Raw genomic sequence first — 25,199 nt, 5'->3', positions numbered from 1 at the left:
TAAAAGTCGAATCGAAACGGATATAAACCGCTTCCTGTCAGTATAAGATTTGACACAACACAACCATTCGTTGAAGCCTGTAGTAAAGATAATATAAGAGGTGATATTTGAAGGTGGAATTCTTAATAGACAAGAGTTGTCAAAATTAAGGCTATGTAGTAAATCTGTATAAATAAAATTACAGTTTTGTTTGTACATTGCGTAGAATCGTGCAGTATTTAGTTATTTTTACGTTTCATAGCCTAAGAAAGCCGAAATGAGTTTTATCTCAATTTCTGTCTGTCTGTCTGTATGTTTGTCTATCGCTCTGTCATTCTGTCTTTACCGCCAAAATGTCAATTTACGCGGCCTACTCCTAAAAAACTGGAGTACAGATCAAGATTCCAATCATTTTTTCAGTATTCACCGGATTAACGTGAGTGTCCTTGGCTTTTAAAATATGGCCTCGCTACTTAGGAAATAAAATAACGAACCCTCAAAAACCCAATTTTGTGTGACTTTTGTCAAGTTTTCTCCTAATGTTTACTATCAGATTTTATGAAATAACGAACAGTTTGGATTAATTCTCACTTCTAGCTGTCACTGACATGTATGCACCAGAAGGCATTTTACGCGGCCTTCTCCTAAAAACTAGAGCATAGATCGATATTCACACTGGATTTGCGAGAGTATCTTTAGCCATTAAAATATGGCTTCACTACTAAAATAACGGACGTTCAAAAACCCAATTTTGTGCAATTTTTGTCAAGTTTTCTCCCAAATTTTACCACATCGGCTACAGCATCATTTATGACTAGCTGTACCCACGGGCTTTGCCCCGTTTAACTTCATAAGTATTTAATTCGCATGGCTCAATCACGTCCCAGTTGAAGTTCGTTCGCTACGCTCACTCACCTTTAGGTTGGAGCTCGTTCGCTGCGCTCACTTGTTTTCAGGATAGCTCGTTCGCTACGCTAACTCGCCTCCAGGTTATTAGGTCCATTAGGTGGAAAGTTCCCTTTAGAAAGGAATTATGACCTTAAAGGGCAATTTATGAAATAATGGGCAGTTTTGAGCAAGGTTTCTCGTAATTAAATATAAAAGCAAAAGAATCCATCCAGTACTTACTGTTTAGTTGTTCTTGCTTAGACTTGTTTAAAGTGAATAGTCTGATTTCAACTCCGGGGTCATTTTTCGTAGAAAGCACAGACTAAGTTTGTTGGTTGTCATCACGAATGGTTGTCATGGATGAAGTAAAAACAAAACACCCGGATCTGAGGAGTTAATCGTTTGTTTTGATTAATTTAATTCACGTGTTTCTGCTGATCGAATAACGTAAATAAACATTTCAAGTTTAAATTACTTAAAGCAGAATGTTATAATAGATCTTTTTTTTTAGAAAAACTACTAAAAAATTTGTATTTGTATATTTTTTCGATTGTTGTAAGAAATTGTAATATATATAGATTGGCTTTTTAATAACCTACGTGTATGTATTACGTAAGGTCTTAACTATATAGAAAGGGGTTTTTGGAAAAATTGAACATATTTCTTTTCTTTCCTATCTAAACTAATTTTACCGTGTCAGTAAGTATATTTAAATACCCCCGCCGCAGCAAACCTGCAGACTAAGCGAATTTCAACTTCTCTGATTACATTTTTACTAAAATATTTCCATAAATAAGACATTGGTATTTATTCCCTATTTAAATAACATTAGATTTAACGAGTGCTTAGGTTTGCTGCTACGGGGAAGGTAAAAAGTGATTTTTGACCATACCTCAATAGAATAGGATGAAATAAATAAATTTGCCAAATTTTATCAATATATATCCATAAACAAGTAAACTACAACAATTTTCATTTTCTCCATAAGAATAACATGGGAATTTTAAATTACACTATTTTTTAATTTTCTCTGTGACCGTTATGCATAAAACAGCGCTTCAATATACTAAATTATTTATTTTTTTAAGCTCTACAAAATGGTTTGAAAAGAAATTGCAATTTTGTTTTGTTTTTAGGGTCAAAAATGGGAAAACCCATTTTTACCCCATAAAACCCCCCCATAAACCCCCGTTCCCATGGTCCGATTATGCTGGATCGCGAACTCGTTCGAATAAACGTAGGTTTACACGTTTGTACCAAATTTCATCAAAATCGGATCATTTTTGCTCGAGTTATCCTGCTAACGGACACACACACATATATATATATATATATATATATATATATATATATATGAATTTGAACGGATGGTGTTTTTGGCCTCTAGGGACCTCAAAATGAAAAATTAAATCGGTCCCGGGTCCAGGTCTTACCATGAGTACTACGGTAATAGCTTATTCCCTATATGGGAAATTCGCTAAAAGGGCGAAGTTTGCGTAAATGAGTGAACAGACGGAAAAATCAATTATGTAAATCAACATTGATAGTATATCTAGTTACTTGAACATTTAGTATTGGTAATACATGTATTCATTACTAGTTGGATAAACCTTCCTTTGACTGGATACAACACAGAGGCGGTTTCTACAAACATCTACTGTAGAGTCATTGGTTATTGGATGTTAGGCTATAGAGTTAAATATCCACAGTTGATAAAACAACTAAACCTAAATTGTACTCCTTTATTAAAAAATACTTTTCTTTTAGTTGTGGTGAAGGTACCCCTACGACGTTGTATTTTATTTTATGGTAAAGGTTCTATAGGCAGCCTAGTGCCGTTAATACATATAAAAAAAAAACTTAGGTATTACATTGAATTCTAAAAGAGACTGAATGCATACCTACAATTTAAATGGCCAATACCTCAGTATCATTCACTAAAACAAAAATGCAGTACAGTATAATTAAACTAGAGGACCCATGCTGCTCCGCAGCGTTGAAATAAATATCATATCCGAGAAATAATCAAATTTATGATTTTTGATTGAGTAATACAGTATCTTGAACTGAAATGATTCAAACAATCACTCTAATATCTCGAATTAAAGCCTGTAATTTACTGATTATTTTGAATCTAAAAAAATTAAATCATAGAAAAACCTTATTCAAATAATGTTTATGGTAGTTGTTGACCTTGAAACTCTTCCGATTTGAATAACTAATAGCTTAAATGAAAGCCGGTATTTCACTGAAGGTGCTTGGACCAAAATATATAGGACTAGCTGAGTACCCGTCCTTCGTACGGGGTTGGTATACAATGCTTATTGCAGTTAAATACTCGTGCTTTGCATTTGCAATGAGGGAGGACACGTTTTGAGAAAATTTTGCTTACTATAATCTACGGTATACTATAGTATATAGAACATCTACCATAGCCATAATGTTCTACCACTTCACCTAAACAATAGAAAGAAGTAAAGTTCACACACTCAGGTTTTGTTGCTGCTTGGTTCAAATTAGCTGTTGTCATAAATGTATAAAGAACTAATGGTGCTGCACCATGTTGGTAGACCGTATAACCTTTTAATGCTATTGAACATCATAGAAACCAATTGTGTAGGCTAGTTGAAACAGCTGGCAAAATTATTTAATTTCTTTTAAATATGAATACTCATAAGGTTAACATGGGAAACTCTAGAGCCGCTGGGGCGGAGCCCGAAAGGATTTTTGAGGTAAGAATATGTCTATAAGTTAATCGGGAAGGTGAGCTATCATCATACCAAATTTCAACACAATCCGACCAGTAGTTAACAAACAAACAAATAAACAAAATAAACACACAAACTTTCACATTTATAATATTAGTATGATTATATAATTATAACTGGTGAAATACGTCTTACATTGAACTAAGAATATTAAATAAATTAAATTTATGTTTTTTGGTCAAGTAATACAGTAGATAAATACAGTATATGCCGATGCTTGATGTGAAATCTATGCGTGCATACAATTTGAGATCTCAATCATGAAAATCAGTCGGGTAGAAGAGAGAATCAAACACTCGGAAAAGAAAATCAAATTTAACTCATCCCATATGAAATATATAGGGAGCAAATTTCGTTTACTTATAAGCCTAGTGGGACTGTAGATTAATATATGCCGATGCATGATGTGAAGTCTGTGCGTGCATACCTTCAATTTGATACCTCAATCATGAATAACGTTTTTATTAGCTCGCTTTCTTGCCCGGTACATATTTTGAGCGTAGCGAACGAACTTCAACCAGGACGTGATTGAGCCATGCGAATACTTATGAAGTTAAGCGGGGCAAAGCCCGCGGGTACAGCTAGTAAATTTAAAAAAATAATAGTGCTGCACCCTGTTGGTAAACCTATTAGTTTTTAATGCTATTGAACATCACAGAATCAAATTGTTTGGTTGAACCAGCTGTTAAGATTCTTTAATTCCATTTAAATATGAGTACTCATAAGGTTAACATGGGAAACTCCACAGCCACTGGGGCGGAGCCCTTTAGACGGATCTGGACCTAACTTCGAACAAACCATCCTTAAATAATGCTTAATAATGCCTGAAAATTTCATTACAATCTGTCAAGCGGTTTCGGAGTCCATAAAGGACAAACAAACAAACAAACAAACATACAAACAAACATACATTGGATTTTATATATATAGATAGATAGGTAACGTTATCCTTGGTTTTATTATACAGGGTGAGTTTTAAATGAGTTCCCTCCCTACTTTTTTCTACATTTCTTAAGATATCAACTCCGGACCACGTCAGATCATTGTAGAGTAGTAAGTACTTCATTTTGACTGGGTATAAATTTTTGGCCGCCATCTTGGATCCGCCATATTGGATACAACGTTTTTTTTTTCAAATGTAAGGTAGGGTTGTGACCCTTCGTTAAACTAGATTTTTATGTTGAATACGATGCTTTTAAAAATCTTGGTCTATTATAAAGTTATGAGAACTTTTTATAACATTATTTTTAGCTCATTTTAACATTGTGCATTTAGAAACTAAGAACATAATCACAAAATAGTGCTAGATAAAGATAAGTATACACCACATAATATACATACATCTTTTTCTAGCACTATTTTGCGATTATGTTCTTAGTTTCTAAATGCACAATTTTAAAATGGGCTATAAATAATGTTATAAAAAGTTCTCATAACTTTAGAATGGATCAAGATTTTTAAAAACGGATTGCAGCATCGTATTCAGCATAAAAATGTAGTTTAAAACGATGGGTCACAACCCTACCTTTACATTTGAAAATAAAAACTTTGTATTCAATATGACAAATCCAAGATGGCGGCAAAAAATGTAAACCCAGTCAAAATTAAGTACTTACTACTTCAATGATCTGACGTGGTCCGGAGTTGATATCTTAAGAAATGTAGAAAAAAGTAGGGGGGGGGGAACTCATTTAAAACTCACCCTGTATAGTAGCCTACATTGCAGAATTAACTGGCAAAAAAGTAATTTAAATGTTAACATTGCGTACTGGCTTGATGATAGATCACAATCAGCTGTATTGAAGTAAACAAAAATCAGCAGTAAATGGCTTTTAATGCTATTCTTATGGAGACAATTTTACGTTTTACCTCGTTTTCTGGTAACTCTTTGGGAATTCTGCTATTATTCCCGAGTCCCTGGAGTCAAGACCTTTAATTTAAGACCTTTCCCGCTTTTCTGTGACTTACCAGACAGTATAAATAAATGTAATAAAAATGTTGTCTTACAGAATTATACAGGGTGTCCATAAAAAACGTTTCAGAACTTTGGGAAATGAATCTTCATACTAAAAGGAAGAAAAAAGTTTATGTGAAGGTATGTCCGAAAATGTATATTTACCCAGTTATGCGCCATGTGGTGGGTCGGTGACCCGCGTGAAGTTGGCCCCACCATAATGAGCACAAATTATAAAAACATGTCCATAATTTAGTGCTGAATTTGTGCTTCTCAAAGGTATTTATAAAAAAATTTTTGCTCAACAATAACACACCAAAAAATTATAAAAACTGTTGGTGGGGCTAACTTCACGTTCAGCCCGCCACCAAAAGAATTAACAATGTATTATACATAGAAATTTAGTGCTCATTTTGTGCTACAACAATATATAGTTTTTATAATTTGTGCTCTAAAAACAACCGAGTAAATGAGGAAAAACTGCCGCTGGTGATGACGTCATCCGCCCCACCACATTGAACAAATCGGTTGAAAATGGTGTCATGATTTAGTGCTCATTTTGTGCTAAAACAATATATAAGTTTTATAATTTGTGCTCTTAAAACACCCGAGTAAATGAGGAAAAACTGCCGCCGGTTATGACGTCATCCGCCCCGCCACATTGAGCAAATCGGTTGAAAATGGTATCACGATTTAGTGCTCATTTTGTGCCACAACAATATACAATTTGTATAATTTGTGCTCTAACAACACCTGAGTAAATGCCGAAAAACTGCCCCCGGTGATGACGTCATCTGCCCCGCCACATTGAGCAAATCGGTTGAAAATAGTCACTTTTAGATTAAATTCATACAGTATATAGGGTGTTTTAGCCACCATTAGATTCTTGTAAACGATACATCTTACAGTAAACTTAAAAAATCGGGAACATTCTCTTGTTTTTAAAGATGTTGAAAAATAAGTAAACGTCATGTTTGTAAATGGCCGCCATTTTTCCAACATGGCGGCCAACTTAGATATTTCTTATGGAACGCCCTATATTTTATAACGTTTTCGGGTAGTAAATGCAATTTAAAAACTATTTTGTACTTGACATTTTTTCCGTAAACCCACTCGTTTAGGAGCTACAGCCTATGAAAAAAAATTCCCTGTGTACTTTTAATATCATGTAGCCCCTAAACGAGTACGTTTAGAGCAAAAATGTGAAGAATAAAAAAGTATGGCAGCAAACTTGGAAAGTGGAAAACTGTGTATTTTATGTTTTTTTAGGATTGTAGATGCAATTTTAAGATGTATTTAATCCTCACACATTTGCTCTAAACTTACTTGTTTAGGGGCTACATACAGTTAAATTTACACCGGAAGTCTCTTTTTCATAGGCTGTAACTCCTAAACGAGTGGGTTTACGGAAAAAATGTATGGATAAAATAGTTTTTAAATTGCATTTTCTATCCGAAAACGTGATAAAAATATAGGGTGTTCAATAAGAGATTTCTAAGTGACTATTTTCAACAATTTGCTCAATGTAGCGGTGCAGATGACGTCATCACCGGCAGCAGTTTTTCCTCATTTACTCGGGTGTTTTAAGAGCACAAATTATAAAACTTATATATCGTTGTAGCACAAAATGAGCACTAAATCGTGACACCATTTTCAACCGATTTGTTCAATGTGGCGGGGCGGATGACGTTATTACCAGCGGCAGTTTTTCCTCATTTACTCGGTTGTTTTTAGAGCACAAATTATAAAAACCATATATTGTTGTAGCACAAAATGAGCACTAAATTTCTATGGCCCGATTTCACCAAACTTTTAAACCGCCGTTAAGCCTTGCTCTAACTGCAGTTAGCTCTTAACTGACGAAATCGGATTTCACCACTCGCCGTTAGCGCTAGTTTAGACTAAACCGTCGTTAGATAATTAACTGCCCAATTTTGACCGGTTAACTTCTTTAATCTTTCGTTAAGTAAATATCAGCTGGTTGTAAGTTAAAAGTTTATATGGAAAGGCGAAATGGTAGAAGAGAATACGGTACGAATTAGCTTTTGAAAGTAAGTGATGTGATGGCAATGAAAAGTAGCCTATGTTGTTCGCCTAACTAGGTGGATAAGAGAAAGGGTTAATGATTTTAATAACAAAGATGAAATTGATTTTATTATTAGATATGAACTATCAAAACGTTTAGCCTTTTTCTTTAGGAAATGAATACAAACCACTGTAGTGGTTTGTGTTTAGGCTATCCCACATAGTGCATTGCTTTAGGTTATCCCACAAGGCTTTTAGTTAAGGCGTATATCTGTGATCAGCGACCGCATTGAAATGATTGGCGATCAAGAGCCGTACTCTTTTATCCCGGCTAAAAAGAGTGTCCCGGCTCTTCTACCAACATTATCAAATTTATTATTTCATTGTTCGAAAAAATAGGCTCCCTTTTCCTTCTCCCGGCTTTGGGTAACCCTAACCCAACATTCAAACAATTGTCGTAACAGAGACCCCTTCGTCGCCCTTCGTAACAGAGACCAGCTCCACATACCTTACTGCAGGCTGTCCAAAACGCAAAGCTTTTTCCGCATCAGGGCTCTGAAGATGTACAACAGTCTCCCCCAAAGATTTAAGTCTTGTGAACCGCCCACTTTTAAAAAGAAAGTTAAAGCCTGGCTAGTCGACCGACCACTGTACTCAGTTGACGAGTATTTTGATGCGTTCCATCGAGTATAGGCTCAACGCCATCTTGCCAAAAGTATTGTAAATAGTGTAAATATTATTTTTTAGTTTATGACACAGTCTATCCAGAAATTCTGGTCAACGACGTCGCAGCAGGTATTAAGGTATTAAGTAAACCAAAATCTAAACCTAAATTGTCATTATTCTGCTAGTATTTTATAGAAAATAATTATTTTGGTGTTATCTACATTGTGTCTCGTTCTTGTAATTCTTTTGACTCCAGTTTTTAACACTACTTCAAATGTACCAAACTGGTTAGCGAACAAACAGAATATTGAACATCCCTGTAAAAAGTTGGATTGGTGAGTCTTGACTCGACCGCAAAACTCAACCAATTTGTTCCTCGAATGTGTTTGATCAACATTGATTTGCCTTTAATTACTTATGTTAATTGTTTTGGTATTTATTCTTGCTTTCTGTTGTTATTTTGCTCAGAATCTATTGTATTCCTGTAAGCTTGCTATCTCCAGTTTTGTTTTCACTACCTCATAAACACTGATTTATTTTCTAGGTTATGTTTACTTGCTCCCGTAACAGCCCGGTATTATGACAGTTCACTGCCACTGCCACCTGGATTTTACTCTAAACTCTCGTTTATAAAACCAGCGTTAGTTTTGACGCGTTTTCGTTGGTTAAACCAGATTTCCTTAACTGTGGTTTAAATCATCGGTTAGTTTTAACCTAAGTTTAACTAAACCATCGTTAGCGAGAATTTGGTGAAATCGGGCCTATGTATGATACATTGTTAATTCTTTTGGTGGCGGGCTGAACGTGAAGTTAGCCCCGCCAACAGTTTTTATAATTTTTTGGTGTGTTATTGTTGAGCACATTTTTTTTTTATAAATACCTTTGAGAAGCACAAATTCAGCACTAAATTATGGACATGTTTTTATAATTTGTGCTCATTATGGTGGGGCCAACTTCACGCGGGTGAGTCGGTGGCTCAGTCGGTAGCGTCGCGGACTTCGGGCCCAAGTCAGTAGTGTCGTGGGTTCGGATCCTGGTCACTGCCACTAACTTTTATCAGTACGGTTCACCTTTGTACTGTTCCGGCTCACCCCTTGCTTTGCTGGATGCGTTCCACGCACAGATCTGTAGTCTATGTGGACGGGAAAATGCAAGGTTAAAAGAGGCCGCCAACCTCTTTTAAAAAAAATTGTTTTTTATACAAAAATATTTTTTTCTGTGAAGTTTTTCATTCGATGATTATGAAATTTAGTAACCATGTTAACATACACAAGACCTATTACAGAAAAAATAATCAAGTTGTTCCGACTGTAAATTTCAATATGGCGGCCGTTTGAATTTTTATAACTTAAATAGCTTGAAAACGGTCAATTTTATGAAAAAATTTTATAATATACTTTTTTTAGCACTTTCAATTCCCTATCAAACAATAACAAGATAAAAAAGATCGGACTAAAGATAACTGAAATATAACGTTTTTTTGTGTAAAAATAAAGGCAAAGTTAGTTGGGGAACCCTTTGGCCTTGTCTTACAGCTAAAAAACCTTTTATTTCAGTTGTCTTTTGTCCGACCTTTTTGATCTTGGTTCCGTTTGATAGGGAATTTAAAATGCCAACAAAAGTATTCTTGAAATTTTTTCATAAAATTAGCCGTTTTTGAGTTATTTAAGTTATAAGAATTCAAACGGCCGCCATTTTGAAATTTACAATCGGAACAACTTTATTATTTTTTTCTATAATAGGTCTTGTATATGTTAACATGGTAACCAAATTTCATAATCATCGAATGAAAAACTTCACAGATAAAAATATTTTTGTATAAAAAACAAAATGGCGGATAACAGGGTAAATATGCATTTTCGGTCATACCTTCACATAAACTTTTTTCTTCCTTTTAGTATGATGATTCATTTCCCAAAGTTCTGATACGTTTTTTATGGACACCCTGTATTTAAGGATGCTTCTTGTTATGTATGTGTGTAATATTTGCATTACGTTAACTCTATTTCCACTTCGAACAAAAAACAGTCTTACAATCTTTGAAACTTATCACAGAGTGTTGTCTCTTCGTCAGTACCTAACGGTTATCATACTGTTTCAGCTGATGATATATACGTAGACGAAAACAAGTTAGCAGTACAGAAAGATAAACTAGTCGCCAGATACATCAGTGAGCCAAATGGCTATAATATATATTGCTATAAAAGTGAAGGAAAGGAACATATATTGGTCATAAGACAATCAAACCGATTTATAATATCTATTAAAGGATTAGATTGTTCGTATTCTAAGGATGTGAATTCCATGTTTCTTTTCGAACATCCATACCCGAATGTGATGAGGGTATATGCAACCTTACCGGAGTCCCGTCAAAACGGCAGACTTTTGAAACTGGAACATCCTTGGTGTGTCTACAAAGTCTATGTACCCAACGTCATCGCACCGGAATACTATGACAAACTCCGAGAGTCTATTAAATGGATTGAGGTAAATAACACTCAATTATTTTTGTTTTTTTAGAAGAAAAGATTCACATAACTTAGTTAAGTTTTGTATAAACTTACAATCCTATTCGTGCTGAAGTGGATATATGTGATCTGATAGACCATAGTAAAAGTATATCGTTTAGGTAAAATATTAGTGTTTTTTTATACATTTCAACCAGCGCTGCAATTACAAGATTTTTTTAAATCTATAAATAATAATAGTTATTTTTTTATTTGCAAATATATCAAAAATAATTTAAAAATTGTTTTAATAAACGAAAAAGGTATAACACGATTTAATGATATTGTTTTTGAATTTAAGTTAGTGATGATTATCCATTGCCAAATGATTAGGAGTATGAATTTTTTAGGATCTTAGTTAGAAATTAGAAAATACATTTAGCATGTCATGGTGTAAAATCTTTAGCACGTGCATTTCTAACTGCTATTTTTGTAGTATACTGCTGTCCATATTGTAATAGTTATCATTTTTTATATCGCTAAGTTTTATTAAAATAACCATAAGAAACCCCTAACACCCTAATTCCTTGTTAGTCGTTTTTACATCACAGTAAATGTGACGACATTCAGTTCCTCTAAGAAATTTAACAACATTTATGCTATGTACACAACTAATAAAACTATATTTTAATAATGAATACAAGCACTACTTAAAAATGCTTTGTGATTAAAGAATGTTCAAACTATTGGAAGCATATTTGCGTTGCTCTTATTCTAAGTGTTATAAATATTTTTCCTCAATAAAATTAAAAACATTATTCTCTAATAAGAAATGGTGTCAGAAGTCTGACATATACTTTCTCTCATTAGTTTGTTAACAAGCCTGCATGATTAAGCTGTGGGAGTAACTATGACATTTTATGGAGCATTTCACAAAAGTTTTCATAACTTTTGAGCCGTAACTTTTACATTAATGGGGGTTGCGCTGTTTTATTTGAAATTAAAAAGACGATATTACATACTACATTTGAATTAAAATCGTGTAGGTCGTGTTTGAAAATCCAATTTGTTCTGTATATACTGTAATGGGTTTTAATATGAAAATCACCATAAAAAGAAAAAAATGCAAATAAGTATAAGACCAACAAGGGGTACTACGGATTATTACCTACATACAAAATTTAATCAAAATCGGGTACCACAGGTGTGATTTGTAGCTCTGTACCCATTCACCCATACAGACACTACACACATACACAAACACCAGAACACACACACACACTACTTCCAAAACCACTTTTTCGGGTTCAGAGGGACCGACCCAAAACGTATATATCCCCCTAAAACTCTCGAAAATGTTGACAAAACAATACTTTTTCCATAATATACTATGTATAGAGGGAGTAAGTGGATAATTTTAAATACGTTTTTACGTTATTAAGAACGGAGTGTACTTCATTTGACAATCTAATGTAAACCTATGTTTCAGGAGAGAGAATGCCGTGCAATAAAATGTAAGTTTGAACAAATATTATCTACAGTACGGCAGTATATTCTTTATGTTAGGTCTGGCAATAAGTAAGTTTATTTAATCAAATTTGTTTTTGTTAAAATTATTCTTACTTTAGCCAATAACTTGTACTCACCAGTGTCTCTCTTAACTCTCTCGCCATTCCCTCATGCTTCGTTTCCGTAGGGTTATATTATTATATTTTGCCACTTTTAAAATATCTTAATAGTCGTGCGGCTATGTCATTAGATTAGAAGTATCCCCTGTATTAAATGAAAATTAATAAAAAATATATGATCACAACTCTTGATACATGTTTATTTCTTAACAATAAAAATTATTATTTACAATATGAAATTATTCCAGTTAAAGGAAATTCGGGGATTTGGGCGTGTTCCCAGCCTTTCGGGAAGAGGAACTTTCCTCCAATGTCCAATCACTGAGAGATCGTAGAGCACCTGGCTTATGGCATTCCTGCGGAAATCCTCAAGCTCATCGTTAATTACGTTGCAAACATACATTTGGATATGTTCAATGATGCTTGGCAAACAGCATTTTCCGTCAGCGTCGTTTTTCCGTGGTCTACCTTGTCTTGATTCCCAAGGTGAATTGTGCACCGGAGAAGGCCTCTCTTCTTTCTTCTCAATGTCTATGCGTCACACCACTGGCAAAGTGATAGAGAAGCTAATTCGTGTCAGACTGAGGCTAACGTCTCTGCGGGTGATTTTTCCCCGCAGAAGCATGGGTTTCCTTTCGGTCACTTGATTGGTGCCATCCAGAGGTAGTTGAGGCAATGCAGAGTGCGGAGGCCCACCCACTCAGAGTGCGGAGGTGGTAGTACCTCGTCACTCTTGACGTGAGGAACGCGTTTAACTCCTCTGTTATGCTGCGCGCGCTCGAGCATACGTTCTGCATTCCTCTCTACATCCCCCGAATCTTCGAGTCCTACCTTCCTACCATGTTTTGTTTTATCACATCACTGAATGTCAGCATTTGATATCTATCACTTCTGGGGCTGCACAGGGATCGATCCTGGGACCCAATCTCTGGAACCTGTCTTAAGAGTGTCAGCTAAGACTTGAAATGCCTTCCTCTTTGGCTACGCTGATGACGTCACTGCTCGGTTTGCAGTCACCAACGTCAAAGAGGCAGAGTTAAAACCCGTGTGTAGTGATGCTCAATATCAACGAATGGATGCAGGACCACAGCTTGTAGATGGTGGTCGAAATGGCCGAGATCGTGGTCCTAACCAAGAAGAGGATTCGCTGCCTTTAGTATGCCAATGCCAAACGCTGGCGGTTCCTGTTCCTACAAACATCACCTACAGATGGCTGTTGTCTAATCAGTGCTCTTGTACGGTGCTGAGGCCAGGGCCCATGTGCTGGAGAGGCGTGTCTTCAGTAAATGGATTTCCCACGTTTAGCTGTGAGGGGCCTTGCGAGTTGCTTTTACCTACCGCACGGTCTCTGAGCCTGCAGTCATGGAGATTGGCAGTGCTCCGATCAACGACTTCCATTTTTCAAAGGAGCGACAGGTGATCTACCGCAGAAGACCTGAAGTAGGCAGAGAGATTACAGCTACAGAAGAACGAGACCGCAGTTTCAACCTCTGGCAACGCGAATGGGACGCCGAGACTAGGGACGTTGGGCCACCAGGCTCATTCCCAGCCTCTTAACATGGGTGGAACGGGAGCATCGTGAGGTTGGGTATTTTGTGTTCCAGTTTTTGTCGGGCCACAGGTACTTCGTGGCCTTTTTGCACAGAATAAGGGAAAACCGCTAGCTCAGACTGTCTGTACTGTCTCAGCATTGCAGACACGGCCGAACAAACCTTCTTCTTTTGTGATAGGTGGCATGTCCACCGAGCCTATTTGATCTCGAAAATCGGCTTCGACATTACTCTCGATATTAGTTGGAGCTGTGCTCCATGGAGAGGGCACCTGAAACTGTAATACTGAAACTGTGTAAATGTTCATCGAGGCTATACTTCCGGCTAAGAAGATCGATATCGATCGGCCTTAGCCTTCGGAAAAAAATAAGAAGGAAAGTAATAATGGCAGGGTTCAAAAGGCTCAAATTATTGTGCTAAATAGTTCCAGGCTAGGGTCCTACGAGATGGGGGGGTTTTAGCCTGTAGTCGACGTCCCAGGGACGGCAAGGGATTCCGGCACTACTGAGAATACATTGAATCACTCACTTTACATACCCGTAAACGCATTTTAACCACCTCCCTCCCCCTCCCTCCCCCCAATATGCACTTCAACAGAAAAGGCTTTGACGAAGCAATTTCATGTAAGACAAACATTCTTTTACTGGCTAAATGTACTTTACGTAGGACTTTCCACTGTTATTTAAGAATCATATCAGTTATTTGTATTCGATCATTAAGTTGAAATACATTAATCTAACATATTTTTCAGCAAGAGACATATCTAGATTGGAAGGAATATCTACCGGTAGAGTAAAAGCTACATATTACAACGGAAGATCGAATCCTTTTCAACTGAGCTGTTATGAAAACGCGTTAAAGAAACCACACGCTATCCTCAGTATAAACAGTTACGAAATTAAAATCGATTTGGACTGTGCATCGGTCAACAAAATAGATGACATGTTTCTTGCTGACGAAGATAAAGGCTCCGGTGACATCATTATTGGAAGTAGACCATCCCCCACTTCATCTTGGTGTTACTATGCAATTCCACGTGAAAAAGATAAAGACATTAAACTAGAAGGTGGACGAGATCCAAGCGTCTTGCTCTCTCGATGGTACATGGTAAGTACACACTTACATATAGTATATTTCATCACTAGGAGTGAACGTAGCTCCTTTTGGTACGCAATGTGCCTCGTTTGGAAATAAGATTAAATACCAAAATAGTATATTTCATCACTAGGGTCAAAGTGACTCTTTTCGACCCGACCTCAAGTTTTACGATCGAGGCGAAGACGAGGTACCCTTTTTTCCCCATGTGTTGAACTATATTTTTCGTCATATTGCACCATTATTTGAACACACTGTGCTAAAAAACTTAAATAGTTTTCATTTATTCTCGCAAAACTACTTCTAACTAGTTTACAATTTTATTTGTACTGTATCGGTAACACGCAGCTGTTTAAAAAGTGATTCAATAGTTTTGTCTATTACGATTGTGTTATTGTACATTATACTATCAATATGTCAAACTATTTACACTAAGGCAACAGTTAACTACAATCGATTATACAATCGAAACATACTTTCGATACATGCAATTCTGTTTACAATTGAAATTTACAAATGAGTTAACAACAGCTAATTTTTACTCCCTAGGGGCTAAATAGTTATTTGTGCAACTAGTGAGAAAAGTGAGCAATTGACTCACTCGAGAGAAATCCTTACTCACGAGCCGTAGGTGAGTGAGGAATGGTTTCTCGAGTAAGGCAATTGTACTTTGAACTCGAGTTGCACATTATACTTTTCCTACAGTTACCATAAAACAAATAAATTGGTGAAAAAACATAACCTATTTTTACACAGAAGTGAACTTTTAATATAACATTTAATGTGAAGTGACAAATACAACAGTACAACAGCTGACCAGCTGATTTACAGCCAGTGCTGCCAAACGTATTTCGCGCGCATACGACGTTGCCTGCATGTTACGCGCTCACTATTTCGTGCCTTCACGTTGCAAATCTGGAGTGAGACAATGTTAACTGTCTCACTGATGAGCGAATTGGCCACTTTGCTTTCTCAAATCAGTGAGAGAACATGTACATTGTTAGGTAACTGTAGGAAAAATGATTTTTTCACCACACTATGATGGTTTTAGCTGTTTTACATACGTTAATTGGTGGCTGAAAGCACAGAAAACATACTACTATAACCCAGAATGCCAACCGCATGGTAAAAAGCATTAAGTGTTTTGGGAGAGCTTTACCTGTCAATTAAATCAATTAATTTAATTTAATTAATTTAATTAATTGTCAATTAATTTCGCATAGTTAAAGAAGAACTTAGTTAAAGAAGAAGTTAAAGAAGAACTAAGTTAACAGTCACTAAGCTCAATTTAAAATTATGCACATGCAATTTCTTTCAGTTTTAAAATAATAATAGAATACCAAATGTTTCAAATAACGTTACAGAGTATTAACTAAATACAAATTGTTTTCTTTTATTATATGTCCATTACCAATTTAATTCAAACTATAACATTTTCAGGGTTCTCAAGCAGAGTGTCCCAGCGTTTCACGTAAGTTCCGAAAACTAGATACTTCATACATGCGAAATTGTAGTTTTGCAAACTGTATATTACCATATACTACGTACTTAACAGTTTTAGTTCGGGATCTGTGTCTACTTAATCCATATCATTAAAACGCTACATGAAACTTTGTAAACAATAAGACTTATTTGTTTTAAGATTAAACCCCACATATTATACAGTATACCAAAATGTTTGTATAGGTGTGTAGATGTAGATTTGCAAACTGAACCTACATGGTTGAAAAAGTCCCATGGGCTCTGCCCCAGTGGCTTTTAAAGTTCCCATGTTATCCTTATGAAGTACATATTTGTTTACATTATGATCAGATGGATAATTTGATTGCTGTTAATATCGAGAAAGCTTTGACAATTTGATATTCTAAAAAGAAAAATGAATTAACACGCTGCATTTCTTGAGCCGATTTGCAAACTATGGGAACATAGGAAAGTCATAGAACACCATCAAGTAGAAGAAATAGAAATGTTTTTTTATTTACATTTATACTCGTTATTATGGACAACCTAATGCAGCTATGAGTGGGTAACATTTTTAGAAAACACTAAAAAACAAGACCAGCTTTTGAAAAATGATAAGATATTTGCAAGAAACTATCATTATATCGAACTGTTATGTAAATCGTGAGTATTTCCATAACCCTTGAGTCGACTCTTTTAAAGTCATCAGAAATTATGACTGTCATTCGTTTTAAATACTTCATACGTTCAATACTTTATACGTTTGTAATACTTCTCAATTGCTCGAATTCGAGTAACAGGTACACTAGTTTATTTTACTGCCACACTACGATAGCTTATAATATAGGACTATTTTTTTTCAAACAGACAAAAATAAAGGTAGAGGTTTCAAGTAATCACACGTTTACGTGAGTGTATATTTTGACAATCAAACCATATTATTACGTACCTTTTTACGTATATATTACGTACCTTTTTATTCCGTCTCCAGTCCTTAAAATATTCAAGGGTGACTAGTTTCGGGTCAGAAATGACCCGTTTTCAAACTTATGTCATCAAATTGGTTCTTCCATAAATCCAACAGAAGTCTTCGTTATGAGATACAACACGACGACACATAAAGTTTACACATTTTTAACACAAAAGACATTTAATGGTGGTAGCTGGCCACATTTATAAGGGACACACTGACGCAGGTAGCACGGCGGACACGACGGAATAGTGTATATACCAATCGTGTATACAGGGTGAGTTTAAATTGTCCCCCCCCCAAACTTTTTTCTACATTTTTCAAATATCAATCCCAGACCACTTCCAAACATTGTTGGGTAGTAAGTACTTCATTTTGACAAGGTGGTGATTTCTAAGCGCCATCTTGGATCGCCATATTGGATGCAAAATATTTTTTTCAAATGTAAAGGTGGGGTTGTGACACAATATTTCGAACTAGATTTTTACCCTGATTACAATACCACAAACCGTTTTTAAAAATCTTGATTCATTCTCAAGTTATGAGGCCTTTTTAAAACTTTATTTTCAGCCCATTTTAACATCGTGCATTTACAAACTAAGACCATAATCTCAAAATAGTGCTAGATAAAGATAAGTATACACTACCAGTTATTGTAAACCTATTTTCACTTATTTATGACTGATGTATTTTTTTCGGCCGCCATCTTGGATCCGCCATTTTGAAATGGGATAAATTATTTTAAATATGAAGGGTGTGTTGTGACCCATCATTTTGAACTACTTTTTTTAAGCTAAACTCAATGCCTTAATCCATTTTTTGTTATGAAGTTTTATTTATAAAACATTGCGATATTTTTGTTAAAAATGTTAATATTTCAAAATCAAAATATGAAATAAAAATGGACCATGGAATTGAGTTCAGCTTAAAAAAGTATCAGACAAAAGTACAAGATGGCGGCCGAAAAAAATACATCATTCATAATCAAGTAGAAATAGGTTGGCAATGACTGGTAGTGTATACTTATCTTTATCTAGCACTATTTTGAGATTATGGTCTTAGTTTGTACAAGCACAATGTTAAAATGGGCTAAAAATAAAGTTTTAAAAAGGCCTCATAACTTTAGAATAAATCGAGATTTTTAAAAACTGTTTGCTGTATTGTAATCAGGGTAAAACTCTAGTTCGAAATAATGGGTCACAACCCCACCTTTACATTTGAAAAAAATATTTTGCATCCAATATGGCGGATCCAAGATGGCGGCCGGAAATGACCACCTTGTCAAAATGAAGTACTTACTACCCAACAATGTTTGGAAGTGGTCTGGGATTGATATTTGAAAAAATGTAGAAAAAAGTTGGGGGGGACAATTAAAACTCACCCTGAATACTTATTTATATACTGTATAACTGACAGTATTACTGTAACTGATAGTATTACTTTATAACTGATAGTATTACTGTATAACTAATAGTATTACTGTATCACTGATAGTATTACCGTATAACTGATAGTATTAAGTACCATATAACTGATAGAAGTACTGTATCACTGATAGTATTACTTTATCACTAGTATTGTATCACTTATGGTATTACTGTTTCACTGATAGTAGTACTGTTTCACTGATAGCAGTAATGTGAAATGAAATGAAATGAAACGAGGTGTTAGCCCGTCTTACGTACGTCTTACGTATAGTCAGTTAAAACTGCGTAGGCCTATAATTCAGAACAGCTAGTTTACACGTATAAAGACAAATTTTATTGCAGCCTACAGTAAAAAGAGTAATTATCAATTGAGAAGTGTATAGACCTAGTCAATGATATCACCTTCCATCGCATACCTGTCTCTTCCATAATCAATATCATCACAATACAATTGCTCATACTATACACAATTTCCAGTAGGTCTGAATTGAAACTGAAATAAAACGAAAACATCCAATAAAATTCACAGTACATATAATTATAACGTTGGTGTCCTGACATCATTAAACGAATCGTCCACAGACATCTTTTATGTCAATTTCACTGCATCAATTGCTAAATAAATAAGTGTAAACAAAGAAAAGTAAACACAACAACATATTAGTTTGTTTTGTAAACAGCTGAGTCAAAAATAAAATAATATTCATTTCGACAAAAGAACTGGTCACATGTTGAAGGAATTTATAAAGTAAAAACGCTAGTAAAGCTAGTGACGTAATTAATTGTCTATTGATAATCAAACCACCCTCATTGAATCAATGTCCATCGTAATTCCCCATATTCATTTATTTAAACTATAAAATATTCAGCGCCTACAAACGTAACCACAACTAAACACACTCCAAATAACTTTTTAGATTTCATAAAAGGATGGTTAGTCTAATTGCAGTATCCTAGGTCAATGATGACGTTGTGTTCAATCTATGTCATTCATCTGTATATCTTTAAATAAAACCCGTTTGAGGTTGTGGTGGTAATTTAAAATCGTATTCCTGAGGATTCTTGATCTCCATCTTTATGACATCTATATTTCCGGCCTAATCCAAACAAAGTTCAAGCATTCAAAAACATTGATTGTAAACAAAAAGCTGCCAAGATTAATTAAAACATGTAAAAATTGTGATTTTCCTACCCTTTCCATAAAAGTTGAGGGGTAAAATAATTTGCATATTACTTTTTTTTTACTCGTGTACAGAGCCTCGACTTGTACACATCGATAGTGTTACTTATCTTAGTGGTCTACTAATCTTACTTATTTCCTATCAATGACAAAATCTGAGTAAATAACCTCATAGTTCTATAGGGCATTTTTATAATTAACCAGCTGTTAGTTACAAATTACATTGCACTTAAACAATCCGAAGATTACAAAGATTACTTACAAAAAATTATTTGAACATCCTAGTATTTTACTATGTATACCTATTTAAATAATCCGTCATCCTCTTATCGAAGGATTGGACGTATCAATGATTAGCATTACACTTAGTATAAATAAGTCAACCCTTAGTATGTCTTTTAATTTGATCCAAGTTCTGAATTTGTGTTACAAACGCTGACTGTTTACAGCTGTTATGTTAAGCAAATTATATTATACCAAAAGCTAGATTAGAATTCTAGCGTCGGCTGCTAGACTTAAAATTAAATAAAAAATTAAAATCTAATTTCAAAATAACTGGGACCCTAAACTAAAATTATGGCTTCGACATTACCTAGTTCTCAAAATTATCTTTCTTTCAACACAAAAATCATGAAAATCCGTCGAGTGGTTGATTCAGAATCGTGAAATAAAAAAACCCTGTTACGTTTTAATATTATAGATAGAAAAATAAAAATATTTTATTTCCCAACGGCATAATACAACTCGTGGTATTTACATAATAATTATACAATCATTAACTTATTTAAATTTACAGTATTCTATAGTATTACACATCTACCATAGCCATAATGTTCTACCACTTCACCTAAACAATAGAGAAAAATAAATTATCAACAATTCGCAAAATATCACAAATTATTCATGAAATGAAAAACATAAACATAACTGTAAACAATCCTACTTTGACAGTTCTCATTGCGAATCACAGTTTTTTGTTAATGCTTAGTTCAAATTAGCTGTTTCACAAATGCAAAAAAATATAGTGCTGCACCTTGTTGGTAAATCTTATAACTTTTTAATGCTTTTCCATATCATAGAACCAACTTTTTTTAGTTGAAACAGCTGACTAAATTCTTTAATTCCCTTTAAATATGAATACTCATAAGGTTAACAGAGCCACTGGGGTGGAGCCCGAAAGAATTTTTTAGATAAGAATATGCCTATCTGTTAATCGGGAATGTATGCTATCGTCATGTCCAATTTCAGCCCAATCTGTCCAGTGGTTTATGCGTGATTGAACTTCAAACACACAAACAAACAAACAAACAAACACACTAACATTCACATTTATAAAATTAGTAAGATTTCACTCAATTTATCGCAGTTAGATGAATTAGCGTAAGCCTTAAAAGTAACCGTCGATTTTGACGGGTTTCACCTAGTTAATATTATTACTGTATCACTGATGGTAGTAAAGCGACTAAGCACTTTTATTTTTAGAAACTAATAATTCATTTACGAATATATTTCTAGGGGCCAACATAATTACAAGCTCTCTAAAAGTAGAAACAATTAGTAAAACCCTTGTATCTACATACTCAGTTGATGTCAAGAAAGAAAAGGAGGAAGAACTACAAACGTTTATACTTCAATGCTATCGTAAAAATGATAAAGACGCCAAATACATATTGACGATAGCAGAACGGAAAGAAAGTAATGCCGAAAATCGATACCGTGAAAAACTGCCTTTTGAGGATAACATTGTATTTTTAGCCGCATTCGATGATTTCGACTGCGCTCCTGAATCTAATCGCCCTTTACATGAAAAAGTGTACATGTTCACATTCAAAGACGGGTCAGAGAACATTTTGTCTTTTAGAAGTAGAGTTGACACTGTCAAGTGGTGCCAGTACGATATTTGTGTAGAGAAGTGTCAGGACTCGGACCAGGTATTCTTGAAATATGCTGCCAACCCAGGAGGGTTTGAATCAATCAAGGTACGACAATAACATTAAGTACCTTAATATTGCAAAATGACCTAGAATCTTAGGATATTACATTACATAGAAAATCATAACGGTATTTTGACAATTTAATTTATCCTAGAGCTATAATATTTAGAGTAAAAATATGAGAAATAACCATTTAAAAATTTATTTTTTGTTTAAATTTTCGATAGGTTCCAACAAACTTTATTTTACCATTAAGAATAATATAGTATTATTTTACAAATATAATTTTTTTTCTTTCCTACAATACAGTTACAGCTTTAGTTAGGAAGCTCATGCGTAAACATTTCTCTAGTGTGCAGCAAAGTGCCACTTTGCACACTAGTTACACAAATAACTATTTCAGGTCCTTCTTGTAGACTTTAAAATACATGCATTCTTAAGAAATCCTTTAAAGAAGGGTCAAAAACTTTACTTAACTATGTAGAGCTGATTCAGAGCCATGTTTGTTTTCGAACCACGACCATTTTAAATTCAACATAATTTGAGTACTTTTTTGTAAAATAGTTATGGAACTCCATATTCACCTCTTTGAATTATGTTAAAAAGGCTATAAATTCATAAGCCATACTTAGTACTCTGATGTGTTCGTTACATCAAACAAGCTTTACAGACGGATAGTTACTTAATCACACTTTGTAAAAAAGTATTAGATGGCTTCAAAATACTCTTAGTCCTTGTTACTAGTCAATGCTTGCCATCGAAAGTGACACTTATACTTTCCAATAGCTATTCATCAGATAAGTTTACCAGGTTTAGCAGGTAAGTTTACCTTTTTTACTAGGAAAATACATTGATCACACTAAATTATATTAACACCTTTATGACATTAAATTTGCACTATTGGCTTTTAGGAACATAAGTCCCTAAAAAGCTCAAATGTTAAACAAATATTGTAATATTTGACAAGCTCAGTATCAAATTATGTATGTGTTATGATGAATACTGTACACCTTATCTTTTGTGTGAAAACAGTCTCTTTGTTTGCTTTGTTAATGTTATTTTCAATAAATAATTTGAATCAGAGGTTCCTCTCCTAAGTCTTAAGTGTTGAAGGCAGCAAACATATAATTGTTTGTGAATAAAATACTGGTTTACTAAGTTATTTTTTGTCTAATTTTAAAAGATAACAAAAAAAGCTTACCTGTAAGGAATTTCGGAAACCATCTTGGTGAAATTTGAAAAGGCATAGTAAAAAGGTGTGTTGAGATAAGCTTACAGTCCAGTAGTTCTCGGTAAACTCCTTTTGTAAATTAATGAAAAGGTATCCTATTGACCAAATTTAATCCTGGATTTGTTTCTGATCAACATAAAAATAGAAACTACACTTAGTTTAAAATTATGTGGTGGTATTACTCCTAAAAATGCGTTTGAATTTACATATTCTATCAAAATAGGCATATTTAAACGTTCATCGGATTCACAGTTAAGACCACACTGAGTTATTCATTTGCTTATTCGTCCGCTTTTTTTATGTAATTGTGAATAGTATACATTTTTCATTTAATGGATACATTATTATTTGGAATTAAAATCCATGTTTGGCCTTTGAGCTGTATCGTAACCAAACATAGGCTTTATCCGTCAATCCTGCTCAAATTATGTAACTACGTTGGTTACGGCTGTTTTGGCATTACAATGCCATCGTCAGACATCGAAATCTCGGCTGAAGTAGCGTCGTTGAAGTTAAAACCATACATAATACATAGTCCCTGTTTTATCTATGTTAAAACACATAACACTCAAGAGCAATACGAATTAAATTTACACATTTCACAAAAACTATCAGCCTGTCGTACTAAATGCAACAGGTTGACATGTTCCCGTTCCGAGCAAGGTGCCGACTGTCGTATTGCCGAAACGGCCGTAACACACGTAGTTACACCATTTGAGCTGGTATGACGAATGTAAAGCCTATTTTTAGTTATCATTTTGTTTGATTGGCTTAAATATTTTGTCACTGGTGGGGGTTCCATTACCCAGTCATCGAAACAAATCACGAAATTACTTTTCATCAGCATTGACATGCATATTAAAGAAATGGAAACTAACTCTAGGTTTACTGTTATATATAGATGCTCCCTTTGCAATCTATACTATTCATGCTAGGCTATATTATTTCAAACTTTTTCCCTTAGAACAACAGGCAGTTCCTCACCTGATTATACTCTCCTCCAGACAGTATTATTTTTCCGCCCATTGGAACGTGTCATATTAATTACTTAGTAAAACATTATTGCCTGTACGAACCTATTTCATCTTTATTCCCAGGTTATTTTCTTAGAGTAGCCATTACGGTTATTCCACTTCATACAAAATTAACCAATTAATTAAACACTACAATAAGCGTCAAGTTAAATGTTACAAAAAGGTTTAGAATTCATCGCCAACATATCTTTTGAAATAAAAACAAAGCAGACGGGTTCCATTTAATTTTGAAACGTTGATTATTTAGTCAGTGTGGTTATTTTGTTTAACATTCCTTCAACACAACAATAACCTTTAAATGTGAAGTAATGTAAAAAAGTAAAATAATTTTTCCTACTGTCGCCCGACAAAGTTGGCTTTCTTGTACTGTTTATAGTACAGAAAGCTGCTAATTGCTGCATATTTATACTTTGTCGTACGGTTTATACTTTGTCATACGGTTTATACTTTGTCGTACGGTTTATACTTTGTCGTACGGTTTATGCTTTGGCGCACATCAGGATTCCAACGAAACAACACAAATAAGCGTGGTTCTATTATGCACGTAATCCGTGTACGCTTGGAAATAGGTTGGCAACACTTAAAGATAATAATACTATGAGCAGCTGATTGACTATTATAACTACGATTTAACCTGTCATTTCGTGTTTATAGTTTATGTTCTCTTTTCAGAATTTCTGAACTTTCTGGACTTTTCTTTTAATCGTTTTTAAAACATTCTTACGATCTTAATACACAAGAAAATACCTTTAAAGCATTTTTTAAGGCGCGGAAACCACTGCAAATTACAAAAATATTCGGTACTATTTTCTCAAGTTGCGGAGCTCATTGCTTGCCGAGGAAAAAATAGCGGAGCGATTCGGACCGGGGACTACTTTCTCTAGGGCACCTATTTGTGTTGCAGCTGAACCTAAAAACGTGCTGTATAGTGTTTGAAAGACTAATTATTTATATGCTTTATA

The 25,199-nt window shown here is 34.6% G+C and overlaps 1 protein-coding gene across 1 annotated transcript in view; it reads left to right on the top strand.

Moving 5' to 3' along the window:
- LOC129004634 (uncharacterized) overlaps positions 1-25,199 on the top strand; it is a 171,319-nt gene that overhangs the window by 105,047 nt on the left and 41,073 nt on the right. Inside the window, exons 29-33 of the mRNA XM_054433182.1 lie at positions 10,382-10,767; positions 12,217-12,241; positions 14,657-15,012; positions 16,441-16,471; positions 21,554-22,017. Coding sequence (XP_054289157.1) covers positions 10,382-10,767; positions 12,217-12,241; positions 14,657-15,012; positions 16,441-16,471; positions 21,554-22,017 — 1,262 coding nt within the window. The remainder of the gene's footprint in view (positions 1-10,381; positions 10,768-12,216; positions 12,242-14,656; positions 15,013-16,440; positions 16,472-21,553; positions 22,018-25,199) is intronic.

This window comes from Macrosteles quadrilineatus, unplaced genomic scaffold, assembly GCF_028750875.1.
Source record: "Macrosteles quadrilineatus isolate MER2022 unplaced genomic scaffold, UCM_ALF_1.0 Scaffold_10__1_contigs__length_6754688, whole genome shotgun sequence".
Lineage (NCBI taxonomy): Eukaryota > Metazoa > Arthropoda > Insecta > Hemiptera > Cicadellidae > Macrosteles > Macrosteles quadrilineatus.
Note: the sequence above shows the minus strand (reverse complement) of the source record. Positions and strands in the feature narration are given on the sequence as shown.